Source organism: Lagenorhynchus albirostris, chromosome 19, assembly GCF_949774975.1.
Source record: "Lagenorhynchus albirostris chromosome 19, mLagAlb1.1, whole genome shotgun sequence".
Lineage (NCBI taxonomy): Eukaryota > Metazoa > Chordata > Mammalia > Artiodactyla > Delphinidae > Lagenorhynchus > Lagenorhynchus albirostris.
Genome location: NC_083113.1, coordinates 41917439 through 41937577, shown reverse-complemented (window position 1 = coordinate 41937577; position 20139 = coordinate 41917439). Strand labels below are relative to the sequence as shown.

The 20139-nt window shown below is 46.5% G+C and overlaps 1 protein-coding gene across 2 annotated transcripts in view; it reads left to right on the top strand.

Moving 5' to 3' along the window:
* Positions 1-20139, top strand: part of RANBP10 (RAN binding protein 10) — a 67032-nt gene that overhangs the window by 23239 nt on the left and 23654 nt on the right. The window contains exon 3 of one of the 2 annotated variants that reach the window (XM_060130034.1): positions 1292-1344. The exons of the other annotated variant lie outside the window; for it this stretch is intronic. Coding sequence (XP_059986017.1) covers positions 1292-1344 — 53 coding nt within the window. The remainder of the gene's footprint in view (positions 1-1291; positions 1345-20139) is intronic. 2 annotated transcript variants of the gene reach the window in all.

The window sequence follows — 20139 nt, the reverse complement described above, 5'->3', positions numbered from 1 at the left end:
TACTCTTCTTTGCCGTTGCACGGGCTTCTCGTTGCGGTGGCTTCTCTTGTTGAGAAGCACAGGCTCTAGGCACATGGGCTTCAATAGTTGCAGCACGCAGGCTCAGTAGTTGTGGCACACAGCCCTAGAACGCGTGGGCTTCAGTAGTTGCAGCGTGTGGGCTCTAGAGCGCAGGCTCAGTAGTTGTGGCACATGGGCTTAGATGCTCCGCGGCATGTGGCATTTTCCCGGACCAGGGATCGAACCCGTGTCCCCTGCATTGGCAGGCAGATTCTTAACCACTGCGCCACGAGGGAAGTCCTTATTCACATTGTTAATGCAACTGTAAAGTTACCCCTTAGCCGTCTTGGTTGGGGTAACCGTAAAGTTACCCCAAGCCATCTTGGTGTTTTCAATATTGTGAGCTTCTCAACTACCTCTTGATGCTCATATGCGGTTAATTCAGGCATCACGTGTGGGTTTCTACTATTTTACACTTAGATAGTGTTGACTTGTTTTTCTTATTTCTAAGTTCTTGGGGAAATACCTCACTGTTTCTTTGTACACTACAAATATTTAGACTAAAAAACCCTGTTCATTTCCTTTTCTGACCTGCCCTCTCATGAGTGCCACTGAGATATCTTTGACAGAGTTGCCCAGCATGGGTCCCACCTGGCTGTAGCTGCCTAAATTGTTTAGGTACCTGGGTGGGAAGAGTACGGGGTGGGTCTCTGGGGCCTCACACACCACCACCTTCAGCTTTGGATGACTGAGGAGACCAGTGGTGAATGTATAGGGCAAGGGTAATGAATTTGGAGACCCCAGAGAAGAAGCCCTGTGTGAGGGGTCTTTACAATCCTATATGAATCCAGCTGGCTTTACTTCTTCCATGTTTTGGTCTTTGCTGAAGAGTGACTTGTCCCTTTGGGCTTGATCTTGCATTATTCTGCCAAGCACTACCTAGGATTGAACTAGTTACTTTAGGCACTTCTTGGGAATAGATTCCGCCACCTTAGCTGGAGCCAGAAACCAAGGGACTGGAAGCAGTGACTCCAGGAAACTTTCCTCTGAAACTGAAGCCGGTGGTTCCTGGTTACAGACACTACCTCCTGTTTCTCCAGCTGCTTAAGGCATTGAGAGATTTCCATTAGAAAATCAAAATGTAAAGGTTCTCCAAGAACCACTAGTTTGTTCAAAGTGTCTCTACATTCATTGCTTTTCCTGTTTTTCTGTCTTTTACCAAGAAATATTTGAGAAGGGAGATGCATAATCATTTGCTAACCAGAATTTTTGTATGTATGCTTTTTCAAAGGTACATGGGAATAGGACTCTCAGCTCAAGGCGTCAACATGAACAGACTTCCTGGTGAGTCATTGGCTAAGAGAACATTTTTCTGCTCTCTTGATCCATTCTGTGATGAGAGTCATGGTGGCAGCCAACAAGCTGGAGAGGACTTTGTTTGCTGGCTGCCTACTTGCTAAGCCAAGCCATTGGGTGGAGGATCCTGAAAGGTGGCCATTGGGCCGGGCTGGTGTGGGCTTCCATTCCAAAAATTAATTGGCAAGTGATTGTCCTTCATGGAATTTGAACTGTTTACAGTCAAAACCAAGTGACCTGAGCTTGCTCCCAGTGGGAATACACCTGATTAGCCCTCACTGCTATTGGCCTTTGCTTACCAGCATGGGACTCTGGCATATATGGAGAGGAAGGCTGCCGCCAACATTGGTTCCTTTTTTATCTTACTATGTTAATGACCAGAGTCTTTAAGTGACCTCCATGTGGAAGACAGTTGAGGCAGTTTCTTAATAAATAGGAGGATGTGCGTGAGACTTAGATTTACAGTCAGCAAACCTCAGATTTGTGGAAGGCTCTGGACCCTGCAGGTGGGCCTCCTCTACCACCCAGGCACCCTTTCAGCTGTTTTCTGCCCAGCAGTTCATGCCCAGTCCTGGGCTAGGCGCAGTTGAGGGGACAAAAGCCTCTACCAGAAGCTGGTGGGTTCTAGAATATGGTCCTCAGTCCATTTGTCCCTTGAGTGGTGTAAGTGGCATGGTGCAAGCTGTCCTGACACTGTCACGGAGGCAGGAAAAGTCCTTGTGTTTTTGCCCGGGCCCTCTCTCCTTTTTGGCCTCTGACACAGAGAAGGCAGCTGGCTTTTTCCAAAGAGTGAGTAGCACTTAAACCGTATGTCTTTTCCAATCTATGTTTAATATCAATCAGGTTTTTTCGTCATTGACATTATAATTTCAAGTACTTGAAATCTAGACCTGCTCAGGATTCAACTAATTGTCAGGAACCTGACTTTTTTAAAAAAATTGGCTTTGATCTGAGCAAAAACTGTCCTTTAGTTATTAATCAGAATGTGTGTGGCATGTTTGGCCTCTTTGTGTAGCGTGCAGCTGTGATCTTTGTTATTCAAGCCTTGGCCTCCTTCCTGCTGTAGATGTATCTACAGTGTTCATAGCTCTGTCTCTTTGTGAACAGGGAGCTTAGAAAAATAATTTCCCATCAAAGGTAAACTGATTCTTAAATCTTTTTCTTGCACTAAATGTGCTCCTTGAACTTTTGCATGGCTTTCGTGGCAGAGAAGTTTCGTTTTACAAAAGTAACTACTATAATCTGTTATTGGGTGGCACTTTAAGCAACTCTGAACATTGGTTAAATGAATTTTTGTTAATCTGTAAAAGAATACTATGCAGCCATGAAAAAAATGAGGAGGCTCTTCAAGTACTGTTTTGGAGTAATCTCTGGGATGTATCACTAAGTGAAAAATACAATGTATATTATGCTACCAAATGTAAAAAAAATGAGGGAAAATGAATATATCTGTATCTGCTTGTACACGCATAGAATATCTTTGGAAAGCTAAGAAAAACTTGTAATATTGGCTGTCCCTTGGGACGGGGTGGCTGGGGATAGGACTGGGAAGTAAATTTTTCACTTTTGAAGCTTTCACATTTTCTTTCTTGTGAATATATTACCTGTTTTAAAAATATAAATAAAATTAAAATAAAATAACCAAAAGCAAAGCCCCTACATCAAGAAGCCCTCATGCCTGTCTTTTAGCTGGTCTTGGAATGCAGTCTTTTACCATGTGCATGATATTCTGAGTTCCACACACTCATCCTTCTTTAGTAAGAATCGTTTTCGCCTGGCCATTGGGTTTGGGATCCATGGTGTGGAGCAGGTGAGGTAGGAGGAGTTCAAGGTCTGCCTAAATTGACCTGAAACTGTTTGAGATGGAGCCATGTGGAGCTGTCTCAGTCTGTTTGCCTTGTTCATAAGATGGGTCTTTTGACCCCTCTGGGCTGCTTAGAGGTGAGCTGCGGGTCTTGTGCTTTGACATTGTTAATGTAACATTGTTGTGAAGTCGGACCCTGCCTGGCCCTGTAGGGAGAAGGGGCTTGGGGACAGTGGATAAGGTGTTAGTTCATGCACTAACACATCAGGAAAGCTAGCACCTTTTTTACATCCTAACTGGTGCATCTCTCTTTCGGCAAGAGAAAGGAGCCTCAGTGTTCTGTGGATATTGTACCTGTCTTCGTTTTCACTCTGCCTGCCAGCTCCTGCGGGTTTTCCTTCCTGCTGTATCTGATCATCTCCCTGATTATTCCTTAAGGTGGAAAGTAGGAATCAGGTTGCATCTAGATAGGGATTCTCCCTAGGAATGATGGATGCCTCTGGCTTTCCCGGATACAGGGCTGGTTGAATGGCTGCGCAGACCTAGCACAGGACAGATGTAGGGATAGCAGCAAGACACTCCTCTCAGGAATGATGGGGGGGCCTGCCACTGTTCATCCCAGCACTGGGTTTGGAAGATCAGAATCCCCTTTGGTGCTTTCCATTTCCTGGGGTCACTGTGTGTGTGTATGCACGTACACGCATGCATGTGTGTGTGTACGATGAGCGTAACATTCTCCAAAACCAAAAGTATCATCATTCATAAACAGTTATACCTGAAACTACTTGGATGTACTTTGGTAGTGAGGTGAGAGGTAGAGGATGATAACAGCTAAAGCCTTTCTGCCAGTTGCTTCTGATTTCTAAGAGGTCATTGGTTGAGGTGAAAGCTATTTGGACTGTTCTGGATGTATGGTTGGTGGGAGGGGAGTGATGGTAGTGACCTTAGCTGTGTCTAGAATTTGAGACTTTGGTGTTAACTCCAGATGAGATGTTTGAGGGTTGATGTATCTCCTTGATAGATACAGGTGTATTTAGTGGAGAGTAGCTGTAGGGGTGGTTACTGCACCACAGCACTGTGAAGTGGTGTTTCAGCCTGGCATTTAGGGGCAAATAGGAGTTTGCCCGATGGTTTTGGGCAGTGGTACTTTAGGGCCTGAGAGTGGATCCATAAGTTTTCTGCTGTGATGGGATGGCTTCCTGGGAACAGTCAGGATGAACCAGTTGAGGGAAGAGTCTTGTGTACTATGGCAAGGGGCCTGGACTTCTGTATATATAAGCAGTGGGAGCTGCAGGAGCCTTTTTTTTTTTTTAATTTTTGTTGAAGTATAGTTGATTTACAATGTGGTGTTAGTTTCAGGTGTACAGCAAAGTGAATCAGTTATACATGTACATATATCCTCTCTTTTTTTTTTAAGATTCTTTTCCCATATAGACTATTACAGACTATTGAGTAGAGTTCCCTGTGCTATACAGCAGGTTCTTATTAGTTATCTATTTTATATATAGTAGTGTGTATATGTCAGTTCCAATCTTCCAATTTATCCCTCCCCCGCCATATCCCCTGGTAACCATAAGTTTGTTTTCTACATCTGTGACTCTACTTCCATTTTGTAAATAAGTTCATTTGTATCCTTTTTTTTAGATTCCACATATAAGTGATATCATTTATTTGTCTTTCTGTGTCTGACTTACTTCACTCAGTATGACAGTCTCTGGGTTCACTCATGTTGCTGCAAATGGCATTATTTTGTTCTTTTTTATGGCTGAGTTTCAGGAGTGTTTTCAGCAGAGGCAAGATGTGATCATATTTGCTAGTTCAGGAGTGAACTAGTTTAGAAGAGGCCTTCTAGAAGGGGTCAAGGCTGGGCTGGGGCTCCTGGGCAGTAGAACTGTGAGAGCTCAGGCATGTCAGGGAACTTCAGGAGGTGGTAGATTAATTTATCAGTGAATCCATCAGGGACAGTTGGTCTTTTAGGGAGGACATGTTTTGGTGTTCTCTTCCTCTCTTGTTAGCTTGTTCAAGTAGCAGCTTTTTCTTGTGGCATTGCTTTTAGTATATTCTGCTTTGGCCATCTGGTTCTCTTAATGTATAGGAAAATGACTATGATTAATATTACTGAAACCTAAAAATATCTTTGTGACTGATCTTTTAGATTAATTGAATCCGTTTTGTTAATTATTAAATAAAGAACAATCACTGTTATCAATCTGTTGCTTTCTTTTTTTTTTAATATTTATTTATTTATTTATTTTGGGTGCGCTGGTTGTTAGTTGCGGCACATGGGATCTTCGATGTGGCATGCGGGCTTCTTAGTTGCGGCATGCGGACCCTTAGTTGCGGCATGCATGCAGGATCTAGTTCCCCGACCAGGGATCGAACCCGGGCCCCCTGCATTGGGAGCGTGGAGTCTTACCCACTGGACCACTAGGGAAGTAAGTCTGTTTCATACATATTTTTAAATTGAGATATAATTAACATACCATAAAATTCACTCCTTTAAAGTGTACAATTCTGTGGTTTTAATATAGTTACAAAGTTGTGCTACCATCACTGCAGTCTAATTCCAGATTATTTTCATCATCCCAGAGAAAAACCCCATACCCATTAATAGTCATTCCTGGACTTTCCCTCCTTCTAGCCCCTGGAACCACTAATCTACTTTCTGTCTCCATGGATTTTCCTATTCTGGAGATTTCATATCAATAGAATCATATAATATGTTGCCCTTTGTGACTGGCTTCTTTCAGTTAGCGTGTTTTCGAGGTTCGCCTATGCTGTAGCATGTTTCAGAGCTTCATTCCTCCTTGTGGCAGAATATTATTCTGTTGTATGGATGTATCACATTTTGCTTATCCATGCATCTGTTGATGGTCATTTGGATTGTTTCCACCTTTTGGCTGTTATGATTGATGCTGCTATAAACATTTGTGTACAAGTTTTTTTGTAGACATGTGTTTTCATTTCTCTTGACTGTATACCTAGGAGTAGAAATGCTCGGTCATATGGTAACACTGTTTAGTCATTTGAGGAACTGCCAGACTGTTTTCCATAGTGGCTGCCCCATTTTACATTCCCACTAGCAGTGTATGAGGGTTGATTTCTCCATATCTTTGCCAACACTTGTTATTATCTGACTTTTTGATTATAGTCATCCTAGTAGGTACGAAGTGGTATTTCATTGTGGTTTTCATTTCATTTCCCTGATGACTAATAATATCAAGCCTCTTTTCATGTGCTTATTGACCATTTGTCTGTCTTCCTTGGAGAAATGTCTATTAATATCTTTTACTTTTTTTTTTTTTGGCCACGCGGCGTGGCTTGCCTATTTTTAAATTGGGTTATTTATCTTCTTATTATTGAATTGTAAGAGTTCTTTATATGTTCAGGATACAAGTTTCTTGTCAGTTATATGATTTGAAAATCTTTTCCCCTATTCTTTTATTTTTAATTTTTAAATTAAAAAAATTTTTTATACAGCAGGTTATTAGTCATCAATTTTATACACATCAGTGTACACATGTCAATCCCAATCGCCCAATTCATCACACCACCATCCCCTATTCTTTAGGTTGACTTTTTTTTTCATATCTTTTCTGTTATGGTTTATTTTAAGCTATTAATATAGTTCCCTGTGCTATACAGTAGGACCTTGTTGTTTATCTATTTTATATATAGTAGTTTGTATCTGCTAATCCCAAAGTCCTAATTTATCCCTCCTCTTACCCCCCCTTTCCTCTTTGGTAACCGTAAGTTTGTTCTTTATGTCTGTGACTCTGTTTCTGTTTTGTAAATAAATTCGTTTGTATCATATTTTAGATTTCACATATACATGGTATCATATGGTATTTGTCTTTTTCTGACTTCACTTAGTATGATAATCTCTAGGTCCATCCGTGTTGCTGCAAATGGCATTATTTCGTTGTTTTTTTATGGCTGAGTAGTGTTCCATTGTGTGTGTGTGTGTGTGTGTGTGTGTGTGTGTGTGTGTGTGTGTGTGTGTATTAGGTTGTCTTTTCTTTATTCTTTTATTTTTTTTTTTTTCGGCCACACTGAGGCATGTGGGATCTTAGTTCCCCGACCAGGGATCGAACCCGTGCCCCCTGCAGTGGGAGCACAGATTTTTACATGACTTTTATTTAATAAAACCACATATTTACAATTGAAAAAGTCCTAGTTTGATACACTTTACTAAATAAAATTAAAGGTTAACTGTACAAGCAATTAAAACATGATATGTAGAGCAAGTGTCATCAGGGGTTTTCTATCAGCAAACTATTTAAAATAGTCAAAAACTGAGCTGTTAAAAAGTACCCTTTAAAGTGAACGTTTCTCCAGATGGGATTTCAATGACTGGTGGGGACACAGCATCCGACTCTGAAGTACCAGCTGCACAGAGGTCCCAAACCTGAAGTCTCACATCCTGAAAATCAATGGCACGGGAAGCGGAGAGGGCAGGCTTCCAGGGGCTGCACTTCAATTTCTGCTTCCAGTTTTTCTAAACGAGAAGGTCAAGCAGAGAAGCACAGCCCTGTGCTGTCCGGCAGCCCTCTGCGGAAAGGTGCGAAGTGACCCTAGACTTGGACTTAGAACTTCCCGGCCTCTGAAGTGGACGCATCAAACCAGCAAGAGCTTGTGTGGTCCCTGGACAGGTCAGGAAAACCTCCTTTGAACTAAAGATGGAGCACAGATTCTTAACCACTGGACTGCCAGGGAAGTCCCAGGTTGTCTTTTCTTGATATCTTTTGAAGTACAACAGTTTTTAATTTTGATGAAGTCCAATTTATCTATTTCTTTCTTTTGTTGCTCATGCTTTTGGTATCATATCTAAGAATCCTTTGCCAAATCCAAGGTCAAGAATATTAAATATGTTTTCTTCTAAGAGGTTCATAATTTTACTCTTTTTTTTTTTGGCCACACCACATGGCATGTGGGATCTTAGTTCCCTGATCAGGAATTGAACCTGTTCCCCGTGCAGTGGAAGTGGGGAGTCCTAACCACTGGACTGCCAGGGAATTCCCATTTTACTCTTCTGTTTAGGTTTTTGATCCATTTTGAGTTAATTAAAAAAAATAATTATTTATTGGGCTGAGCCAGGTCTTAGTTGCGGCGCGCGAGATCTTCGTTGCCATGTGTGGGATCTTTGTTGTGGCGTGTGGGATCTTTAGTTGTGGCATGCAAGCTTTCTCTAGTTGCAGCAAGTGGGGGCTACTCTTCGTTATGGTGCGCAGGCTTCTCATCGCAGTGGCTTCTCTTGTTGCGGAGCACGGGCTGTCGGTGCGCGGGCTTCAGTAGTTGCAGCATATGGATTCAGTAGTTGTGGCTTGATTAGAACTTAAAGTAGCTGGGTGAAGTGGGTATGGAGGTAGTGGAGGCAGTTCTCACCTTCCTTGAGGAACCCAGCAGACTTTCTGTTGCCTATGAATGGTTGATTGTGCTTTGCCAGGCCCTGAAAGTGCAGTTAAGGGGCAGCCAAAGAGCCCTCCAGGCAAGAGCACAGGACTTACTCCTCTGTCTCCACTCTGTCTTTGAGCAGATCATGGCTCCAGAAACCCCAGTGTTTTGCTTAAGGTCCAGTAGACAGTGAACCCGCTTGCCCCAAAATGAGGTTACCTTCCTGCAGAAACCAGATCCTATACAGACTGCCAACAGACACATGAAAGAATGCTCAACATCATTAATCATTAGAGAAATGCAGATCAAAACTACATTGAGATATCATCTCACACCAGTCAGAATGGCCATCATCAAAAAATCTAGAAACAATAAATGCTGGAGAGGGTGTGGAGAAAAGGGAACCCTCTTGCACTGCTGGTGGGAATGTGAATTGGTACAGCCACTATGGAGAACAGTATGGAGGTTCCTTAAAAAACTACAAATAGAACTACCATATGACCCAGCAATCCCACTACTGGGCATATACCCTGAGAAAACCATAATTCAAAAAGAGTCATGTACCAAAATGTTCATTGCAGCTCTATTTACAATAGCCCGGACATGGAAACAACCTAAGTGCCCATCTTCGGATGAATGGATAAAGAAGATGTGGCACATATATACAATGGAATATTACTCAGCCATAAAAAGAAACGAAATTGAGCTATTTGTAATGAGGTGGATAGACCTAGAGTCTGTCATACAGAGTGAAGTAAGTCAGAAAGAGAAAGACAAATACCGTATGGTAACATATATATATGGAATTTAAGAACAAAAATGTCATGAAGAACCTAGGGGTAAGACAGGAATAAAGCCACAGACCTACTAGAGAATGGACTTGAGGATATGGGGAGGGGGAAGGGTAAGCTGTGACAAAGCGAGAGAGAGAGGCATGGACATATATACACTACCAAATGTAAGGTAGATAGCTAGTGGGAAGCAGCCGCATAGCACAGGGAGATCAGCTTGGTGCTTTGTGACCGCCTGGAGGGGTGGGATAGGGAGGGTGGGAGGGAGGGAGACGCAAGAGGGAAGACATATGGGAACATATGTATATGTATAACTGATTCATTTTGTTATAAAGCAGAAACTAACACACCATTTTAAAGCAATTATACCCCAATAAAGATGTTAAAAACAAAACAAAACAAAACAAAAAAACCAGATCCTCATGTGTTCCCTGTCTCTGTTGACAGTCACTGTCCACCTTGGCCCATAAGTGGGAGGAGACCTCAGAGTAATTGTCTCTCATCCCATGGTTCTGCTACTTCCCAAGCATCTCTTTAATTTGGCCCCCTTCTCTATCCCTACTCCATTTGGCTATTTCCATGGCCTCCTGATTAATCTCTTTACCTCAGGCCTCTGCTCTCCATTCCCTTTGTACACCCTGCCCCTTGCCTGCTTTGGACCTCTGACCCCTCTGCCCACAGGACACAGGTGCTGTGGGCCCTGCTCAGCCTTTTCTGCCACCTCTGCCCTCCACACACGCTGCACACCAGTATGTCTGTGTGGGACCCCAAACATCCTGCAGACATTTCCTGCTGTGCCCCTTGGCAGATGTCCTTCTTGCCCTGGAGGTGTCCTTCTTGCTTGTGACACCTCGTGCAGTCTTGCCTGACCCCTTCAGCCATGATCATGTCTCTGATGACACTTGCCACCCTGTCGCATGTGATCCTTCCACATTTATGCAACTGTATCCTTGCTGGGTTGTGAACTCCTTGGGACTGGACCACATCTTTTTATAGCAGCTCTCCCAGAGTGAGCACAGATGCCCTTGGGCTATGGGAGCAGGCCATTCCTGCATTTCCCTGTGCTTTGCCTCAGTGAAGTAGCTTCAGTAAGCCAAATGTGTTTTGGAACCAGTGCCGAGTCAGGTCCCCCTGGCCTGCAACCTGCCTTGGGCTAGAAGCCTTCATCTGGAGCTCAGCCTCCCATCACCGCCCTATTGTGGCACTGATAGTGCATGGGGGCTCTGCCACTACCTTCATTCTGTAGGAGGAGTCACTGTCTCCCCTTTTCTGTATGTCGGGGCTCAGTGTTGTTGAACCAACTACTGGCTCACTTTTGCTCATGTGAGGAAAGACACCTAGGGCTGTGGTTGGCTTCCCGAGCAGTGTAGCTCAGTGGCCAAGAACATAGACTCTGGAGCCACACTGCATTTGCATCCTGGCAGCTGTGTTACCTAGAGCAAGTTACTTAACTGCTCTGGGTCTCAGTTTCCCCATGTGTAAAATGGATGCGATACTAGTACCTAACTCATATATGGGATGGGTATGGGGATTGAGTGCTTAAAGTGCTTAGAATAGTGCCTGATACAAAAGAGGGGTACACAAATTTTAGCTTCTATTGTTATTGAGAAGGTTTTTTTTTTAATGTATGTATATATTTATTTATTTTTGGCTGCGTCGGGTCTTCATTGCTGTGCGTGGGCTTTCTGTAGTTGTGATGAGTGGGGGCTATTTTTCGTTGCTGTGCGCGGGCTTCTCATTGTGGTGGCTTCTCTTGTTGCAGAGCACGGGCTCTAGGCGTGCGGGCTTCAGTAATTGTGGCATGTGGGCTCAGTAGTTGTGGCACGCGGGTTCTAGAGCTCAGGCTCAGTAGTTGTGACACATGGGCTTAGTTGCTCCACGGCATGTGGGATCTTCCTGGACCAGGAATTGAATCCGTGTCCCCTGCATTGGCAGGTGAATTCTTAATCACTGTGCCACCAGAGAAGTCCCCAGAAAGGTTTTTGTTTGTTTGTTTGTTTTTCCTACCTGAGGAAGAAAGTACCTATACATTTAAAGTTCTTTTATGGGTGTTTGTGTATCAGAGTGGAGTTAGGTGTAATCTGAACTACATTTTCTCTCCAGTGCTGTGTTTTCTGTATTTGAGTAGACACGTTTAGTACATTAGCTGGAGGTGAATTACGGAGGACGAAGATGGAATAGCAACCAAAGTCAGGATGTTGATGTTTTGAGTGTTTTCTTATAGGTTTTCCTGTACTGGCTCAGCAAGCCCATCTTTGCCTTTAGGGCTGTCAGGAGTCGAGGGTAGCCACGCTGGGGGTCTCACTTGGCTCTGGGAGCAGGTGGTAACAGGGAGTGCTTTTCGTGTGGGGCTGTGTGCTCAGTTTTTCCTGGGAACATATGGGCATGTCGTAGCTTGCATGGTCAGAGGTTTTCTGTTGGAAGATGTGGAAGTTTTGATGTTTATCTTTTATAAAGTGTTTTTGGCCTCCTTAAGTATGAACCAAGGAACAGGTGTGGCCCAAAATAAGAATGTCAGAACGCTTGACTAAATGGCTTTGCAGCCAGGAAGGATGATCGGCAGGTAGGTGAGTGTACCTGCAGCCCCACCCTTCGGTTGTTGAGCTGGCAGCAAACCGCATGGGCTGGGATCCCTGGATTGGAGAAGCAGGAGGAAAGTCGGGGTGTGGATATAGGGGGATTTGGGCTTCTCCCAAGCTCGGGTGCTTTGAAGGGGGCAAGGATAGAACAGATCTTCCTTCTGTGTCTTGTACGTCAGACAGAGCCAGGGAGACTCAGGCTGTGTTGATAGGTGGCCTCATCGCATCAGAGCTGGACAGCTGATAGTTTCCTCCTTCCATTTCCTTGGAGGAGACAGCTGTTCTCTTGGGGTAGCATCTATTACCTTAATTACTACAACCCCTCAAAGGAGAACCCAGGCCCGTTGAGGCATCCTTTCCTTGAACTGTTGGAAAAGAAGCAGCTGGAAGAACCACAGATGGGGATTGGGGATGGGGGGCATATCTTCTGAAGCAAATGGCACCTGGCAGCTGGGCCTCAGTGGGGGTGAGAGGGGAGGGTGTAGTGGTAGGGCAAGGAGGGGTGGCAGGGCGACTGTCTGCTTTCATTCCACATGATGGGTCATGATCAAGTGAGCATCTTTTCCTCTCCCTGGAGCTGACCTTATTAAGACTGTTACCTTACTAACAGAGTGAGCTATTAGGAGCACACCCATGGGAGTGTTTGTGTCCTAATCCCTGTGGCTGGGGCCTGCTTCTACTGGGTGGGACACATTCTGCAAACAGCTGATATTTCATATCTGTGTGTGCCATGGGAAAGGAACAGCAGATAGCAGAGATCAGGGCAGAGCCCTGAGGGTCCATGCCAGGTTCATGAGGGCAGAGGCTAGCTCCTGTCGGTGTGGCAATAAATAACTGAGTGTTGGATATCCTTCCTCTCTATCCTCCTAAGGATATGCAGAATAAGGTGTCTGCTCAGAGCAAATACCAATAGTAGGTGGCTTTGTGCAGCAGATGTCTTAGAGATTACTGACACATAAGTGGGTTTCCAGTAGTCTGGAAGTGCTGTTAGTCTGTACCCACCAAATGGGGACTGCTTCTGTCCCACTCCATGTGGGCTGAGACCCTTGTTCCCCACAGCTGATGAGCCCCCTTTGTATTCATCATTGACCACCACCTCTCTTTGGAGCATCTTTCACCTAGGATCTACGTTGCTTCACAGGGGTCTGCCGTGGGGCTGCTCATTCTCTCCGTGAGGGAAGTCGTGCTTCTCTCCAGCTGAGTGGGTTGAATTATCAGGGCGCCGCTGGGTGTCTGGGTTACCTCCTTCTAATCCCGGCAGTGCGCCTGGGAATAGGCCTCAGCAACCCTGGCTTGATTGTAGGCGCTGTACAAGCCTCCCAAGTGAGTACTGCCTGAGGCTGGTGAAGGGAAGAAGCTGACTCGTGATGGTCCTGAGTTCACGCCTGTAAGGTACCTTGAGGCAGCCCTCCCTGGAAAAGGGGGGCAGCCAGGAGATTCCCTGAAGCCACTGGAACAGCTGCCCAGGACCTGCCCAGCTGTGGGAAGATAGGTTGGGGTTTATGTGCTTGGTGCTGCCCAACCTCTTGTTGCCTTTCTCATTCTGTTCTTTCTTTGAAATGTCCTTAGGAAATGACTGGGTGAGAGTGGAGGGATAGAAACCCAGAGGCCTTGTAGCTCTGGCAGCAGGTTCTACTGGGCAGTCCAGGCAGAGGGTGGTTTGGTAGTTGGGCCCAAGGGCCAGGTAGCTGGTCCAAACTCCTGGTGGTTCACATGGGGGTTAATGGTTTGTGCCACAGGACCCTCCCCAGTCCCTACTATGGAGCTTGTTTCATGTAAGAGGCCCTCTGTTTCCCTGCTGCTCCTCTCTGGGCCAGCAGTGCCCTTGGCCCTGTGGCCAGTTAAGCCCGTGGTCCTTTTCCATGGACCTTTCTTACCTCACCCACAGGGAGAGCTGTATTACCACAGTGTATCAGGGCTCCTTGGCAGCCTTTTGAAATGAGGCAGCTAAGATAACAAACAAGTTATTATTCCTGGACCTGGGGATTTCTTGTCTACAGTATCCTGTTTTCTTCTTCCAGATACCAGCTCCTACCTCTCTGTAGCACAGAGGTAAAATTTTTGGATTTAAGGCTATGTTTTTCAGGGCAAGTTAAGTCCTTTGAGATAAGAGGTTTCATCGACAGCAGAAGAGCCAGTTCTGAAACCTGAGTTTGTCAGTCTCTGAAAACAGAGATTATCAAGTGTCGTCTGGTGTGGCTGGAGGCTGGGGCCACATGAGGGTGGAGCTGAGTGGGGACCAGTTACTGCTCAACCTCTTGTTGCCTCCTTGAGGGAGTCCGTATCTAGGGGTCCTGGAAATACTGGACTACCACACTGGGCCTTCTTTTGGGAAGGGTTTTATGCATGCCCATTTCTCAGGATCTGGCAGTATGTGTGGAAAGTCACAGGCGCCTACATTACCAGGGGTCATCTGTCCACTAACTTTCCCCAGAACTTTGAAAGGACCTTAGTGGAAATAAGGACAAGCCAAACCCAATCCCAGAGGAGAGATACCAAGGCCTGGGAGCTGAGGTTGTACCTCAGTTTAGTGGGACAGTTCACCCCTTTCCTTAGCCTGATCGAGCATGGATGACAGACCCAGCCTGTTCTCTGGGAGCCTGAGGCATTGGCAGGTAGCCCTGCCAAATGTGCCAGGTGCCACTTGAGCCATGTCTTAGCCAGACCCAGCAAGACCCAGCAAGACCCACCCTGGATGTCCCTGGGCCTCTCCTGGCAATCAGGTATCTATTTCTGTCAGGGTTGGGGAGGAATATGACCTGTAGAAGGCCCCTTTATATGCAGGTGCTGGCTGTACAGTCCCTCACCCTGCCTGCCCATGGCTTCAGGCTGACATCTATCTCAGTGTAGGGCCTGGGTACCCCATGAGGGCAGGCTCTACCTGGTGTCACAGCTATCTGCAGAGATAGCCTTTTTCTCCTGCCCTCTTTGCCTTGGCTTTCATGTTGAACTACCATAAAGAGAAGACCCTCCAGGGCACCCCTGGCCCCTTTGGCCTGGAGCTGCCAGAGCATCACCTTAGGCTTGTGTTGGTCCTGTTCCTTGGTCCCAAGGTTCCTAGAACTTGGGGTAACAGTCTTGTGAGTACTATGACGGGACTTCCTGATGCCACCACACGGAGTTTGCTGAATGAGAGAATCTCTTTTGCTTTCCCATTATCCATTGTCGAGCTGCTCCAGGCAGTGGGTCCTATCAGATTTTTTAAGATATTTGAGGTTATGGGGAAAACATTTGTCTGATGGATTTCCAGGGAGTGGTGACTCTGCGTGAGTGACCATCCTTGAGAAGCAGCCCTGCCATGAGGTCTCCTATGACATATGTGCTCTCTCCACAGCGACCCCAGGTTTAGGAAGCACCCTGGCTAAGCCAGCCCAGCGCCTTCCCTCCATAGCCAGCCCCATGAATGACATGGCTGTTGAACTCTGCCGACTGCTCCGAGGGCCAGGTGACCTCCCCAGGAAACTGGGGACAAGTAAGAGTGGAACAGGCCTAGGGCTGCCGTTGGCGGGCTGCTGGTTAGGAAAGCCAGCTCCACCCCTCTCGCTCCCTCAGGAAAGAAAGGAGCAGGAAGTCCGAAGTGCCCGGCTTGACCATGGAGCTGATGCTAGAGACAGAGAGGGCAGGGAAACTTGCCAGGGAGTGCCTCCTGTAGGCTGGTGTTCCATGTCCATCCTCGTTTAATCTTCCACCAACCCTGAAAGAGTTCAGCCAAGGGAACTCAGAGGGCTAAGAAGAGACAGAATTGGGATTCAAACCCAAGTCTTTCTGATCCCAAAGTCCAGTGATGATCAGGATCCATTTCTTGGGGAGAGATGGCTGATTTGGTGGCATGGGGATCAGTGCTTAGGCTAGTTTGTGATGCCTGAGCTGGACCCTGTGTGCTGGTCATTTGCGGGCTAGGACTAGAACCTAGTGGACAGGCGCAGCACCAGTCCCCTTCCAGGTTTCTGTGCTAATGTGCTGATGATGTGGAAATCTTTCTACTTAGAAGTAGGAGTCCTCTCCATTCCTAGTTCCCCTGGGACTGAGGCCCTTGACGTGTCCTGCCAGATGGGAGTGGCATGGGGCAGCTCTTGGAGCAATCATGCTGGAGTCCCTGGCACCCCTATAGGGAGTCTCCCACTTTGAGGACACTGTAACCAGGGATGGCATCTGGGAGTGCCAAGATGGTGAGCCATTTCCTCAGCCACCCCCATACTTCTGTGATTGGGAGTTCCCCTCTGAGTGATGATGGAGGGGGAAGTGGGTGGTGCCAGAGCATCTGAACTGGGCACTTGGGGCCTCCTGCCTCCTGGCCTGAAGCCTCCTGGCGTGGCTTCTCCTTGCACCACTGGCATCTGATAGGTGTCTGACGTGGCAGGGATAGGCTTTTCGATGTGGGCACCAGGCTGGCTATCCCTCCATTCTCTCTGGGAGTGACAGGACTTATTCTCTTTGGAGAGGGAAGAATGGTTAGTTGGGTGGCACTCTCTGTCACAGTGTTGTCCCTATCGTGCAGCACCAGCTATCCTTTGACCCAGAGCCACCTGGACCTGTCTCCCTACAGGGCCTGATAGCTGTGCAGGGCAGCTGAGCCCCCTCGTTTTCTTCTGGCCCTCACATCCCACTGTCCTCTGAGACAGCTGGCTCTGGCCCTGTGGTGAGGGTGACAACTCTAATTCCTGGGCACATCACCCCGGCTTCACACCAGGCCCATCCAGGGATGGGTGACTGCTTATCCTGCCAGGACTCACGCTTAGGAAGTTGTTGACTTTGACTCCAGGGCAGGAATAGGGGGTTGGAGGAGGTCCTGTCCTGAAGCTGAGGGTGGTGGGGCTGGAGGGGAGACTTACCCAGGCAGAGGTATGGGAAAGACCATAGTTGCTAGACTCTCTTAATGAGGAGGACTAAGAACCATGGATTCTTCTAGAGCTGGCAGGGATATTTGCATCACCTGCCCTGTTTCATAGATGAGGAAACTGAGACCGGAGAAGTTAAATGACTTTCCCAGGGATAGAGCCAGGTCTGCAGCCTCTTTCAAAGGTTTGGAAGTGGCTTCGCTATTAGTCTGTGTAAAAGGGGGCATGATATAGGCAGATTGCTCTAACTCCTTTGCTTTGCTTGAAAAGAAAAATCACGATAACAAAACTCACAGTCAAGCCCAGGATTGCCCATGGTGGTATGTCAGCATGGTCTGACCCCAGTGTCTTGTACTTCAGGCTTCCTGCCAGCCCTTGACCCATTTCCCTTTTCATTTCAACATACATTTCTTGAGCACCTACTGTGGGCCACGTGTTATGCAAGGTAAAGAAAAAGATGCTTGGATGTGGCCCCTTTAGTCAGAGAACTTTGGTTGCTTCAAGGTAGAGAATCCCATCTCTAACCAACTTGGTCAGCCATACCTCAGGGCAAGCAGAGGAGCGAAGTCTTAGGGACTCAAATGGTGTCTGGGACTTTTCTTTCCGTCTCTGTCCCTGTCTTAAAAGTCCCTGCTTTCTGTTTATTAGCTTTAGTCTGTCAAACTGGCTTTCTACATGAAGTTGGAACAATGACAGCACAGAGCTTTGAGACCCGCTCTCCTCCCAGCTCCCTTGTAGAAAAATTCCGGGAAGATCTCTTACTGGTCCAGCTTGGGTCAGGGAGGAGGCTAACTAGGATTGGCAGTCCCCACCGAAGCCACAGGGTTGGCACAGGGAAGGAGCTACTTCTTAGGAAAAGGAGTGCTATCGCCCAGTGAAGGGGAGCTGGCAGACAAATCCTGGCACTCCTTGTTCCCCTTTCCTGCTGTTTGTTCTTGCAGCCCTGGGGCACTTGTGCCCAGTCCCTTCTCAAAAGTTGATGGAACCCAGCCAGTTACCCACAGGGAGTAGTACTGGTCAGGTGACCAAGCCTAGGGTCCAGAAACCTTGTAGGGGTTACCTGAAGTTTGTTCTGATGGAGCCCAGTCTTCAGGAGCTCATGCTGTTCTACCTTTAAAGCATCTTCCTCTTCCCTACAGTTGGTTGGGGCCACCCCAGGAAGGAGGAGGTTTTGTCTTTACCCTCATGGGTACCTGCTTGGAGCTTACTTGAATGTTCCTCAGAAGATAGGAGACCCGGCGACTTCCCTGGTGGTCCAGTGGTTAAGACTCTGCGCTTCCATTGCAGGGCATGCGGGTTTGATCCCTGTTTGGGAAACTAAATTCCCACAAGCCGCATGGCTTGGCCAAAAAAAAAAAAAAAAGGAGACCCAAGCTTCTGAGAGTGTAATCTGCAGGACCACAGGCCTTTGTGGAGCCTTTCAGTGCCTCAGCTTTCTCAGCCCTCAGATGGGGATTACCATACTTACTGATTGGTTTGGAGTCTTGGAATGTTTCTTACAAGTAGACACCTAGGGCCCTTTGACAATGATGTCTAATTGCTCCCCTTTCATTTTGTAGAGAAGGGAACAAAGGTCTGAGGAGGTGAGTGACTGCCCAGAGCCTACCATCTTGGAGGGACAGTGCTGTGTCCAGGACCAGGCTGCAGGGGCCCTTCAGGCCACACTGGCTACCCTGGCACACAGGACTACAGTGTTTCTTTCTAACAGAGGCCAAACCCCCCTCCTTAGCCCGAGACTGACAACAAAAAACAGACTCACTGCAGAATGTGCAACAGCAGTTAGGCCTTGGCCTTGTAGTTTTTCTTCTGTCTGCCCGATTCCTCGAGAATGGCCGTGCTGGTACTAGCTTCTGTCTGCTATACAGCTTCTCAAGCCCTGGGGAGAAGGTTCATTGAGGGCGGGGTAACTGAATCCATTTAGAGTAACTTTGTGCCCTTTAACATGTCCTCATCTGTTTTGGGCTTCTGGTGCCTTTCTCTTGTGTTTGTTCTGCCCTTTCTAGTCCTTGACTAGCCTGAAGTTTTCTTCCAGAGGAAAAACAGAAAGCCATTGTGTGAGGACAACACATAGGAAAATCCTCCAATGACTTCATTTTAAGTTTTCTGTCCACACCACTGTTTGTTTAGTGAGTGTTCCCATGGCAGCCCTGCCACATCTGGGATGAGCCACAGTCATCTCACCTGCCTCATATTGCCACCCAACTGCTTAGATGTCTAATAAGACATCTCAAACTTAATGTGTCCTAAAGATCTCTTCCTTCTGCCCATCTTCCCTGTCTCTTAGTAAATGGTACCACCATCCACCCATTTGCCTGGACAAAAACCTGGGAGTCATCCTTACTTCCCCTCATACTATCAGTGCCCACATCCAGCAAACCTTGTCACCTCTGCTCCCAGTCTTTCCTAAGTCTCACTCAGATCCAGCCCCACTGGCTCTGTTTCTCAGACATGCTGAGCTCATTCCCATGACCCCAAAAGTTCTTCCTTCTGATTCTCTCATCAAGCAGACCTCTCTGCTCAGGGGTCAGCCCTCAGCGAGGACTAACTTGACTACTCCATCTTGGTCAGTCCTCATCCCCAGTCCCACTTCCAGCCTATCGTCTGGCTTTGTTTTCTTCAGAGCACATTTCCTCTACCAGGTGTTTTCTTGTTTGCTTATTGATTTACTTATATATTAATGTCTTCTCTGCTCCTTTCACACCACCCACCACCCTCACTTTGTCATCTCCATGGAGTAGGCCTTTATTAACTAATTGATGACAGTTGGATGATGCATGTTCTTTCCAGAGGATGGGAAAATAGCACAGAGGTCTTTTTTTAAAAAATTTATTCATTTTATTTACTTACTTTTGTCTGCACTGGGTCTTCGTTGCTACGGGCGGGCTTCTCATTGTGGTAGTGCACAGGCTTAGCTGTTCCACGGCATGTGGGATCTTCCCGGACCAGGGCTCGAACCCATGTCCCCTGCATTGGCAGGCGGATTCTTAACCACTGTGCCACCAGGGAAGTCCAACACAGAGGTCTTAAACCAGGCTGCTGCTGCTGCTGCAGCCACTGTTACTAAATGAGCTGTATAATAACATTCTGTTTTTAACACAAGCTACCTTTCAAACACATACATATATACCTTATACACACACACAGGCTCTTAACTGTGTTTGGAAAAAATATTGGCTATGAAATGATAGCTTCAATTGAAGATACATTACAGCTTTGTGATTTTCTTTGAAAAGCTTTTATCTTCATAGCACTTTGACGAACAAGAGACAAGTAGCTGAGGTGTTGCGTCTCTGCACTGATCATTCCAGATGCTCAGAAACTTCTTCTACAGCCATAGTGGACTGTATTAGTTTCCTATTGCTGCTGTAACAATAGTA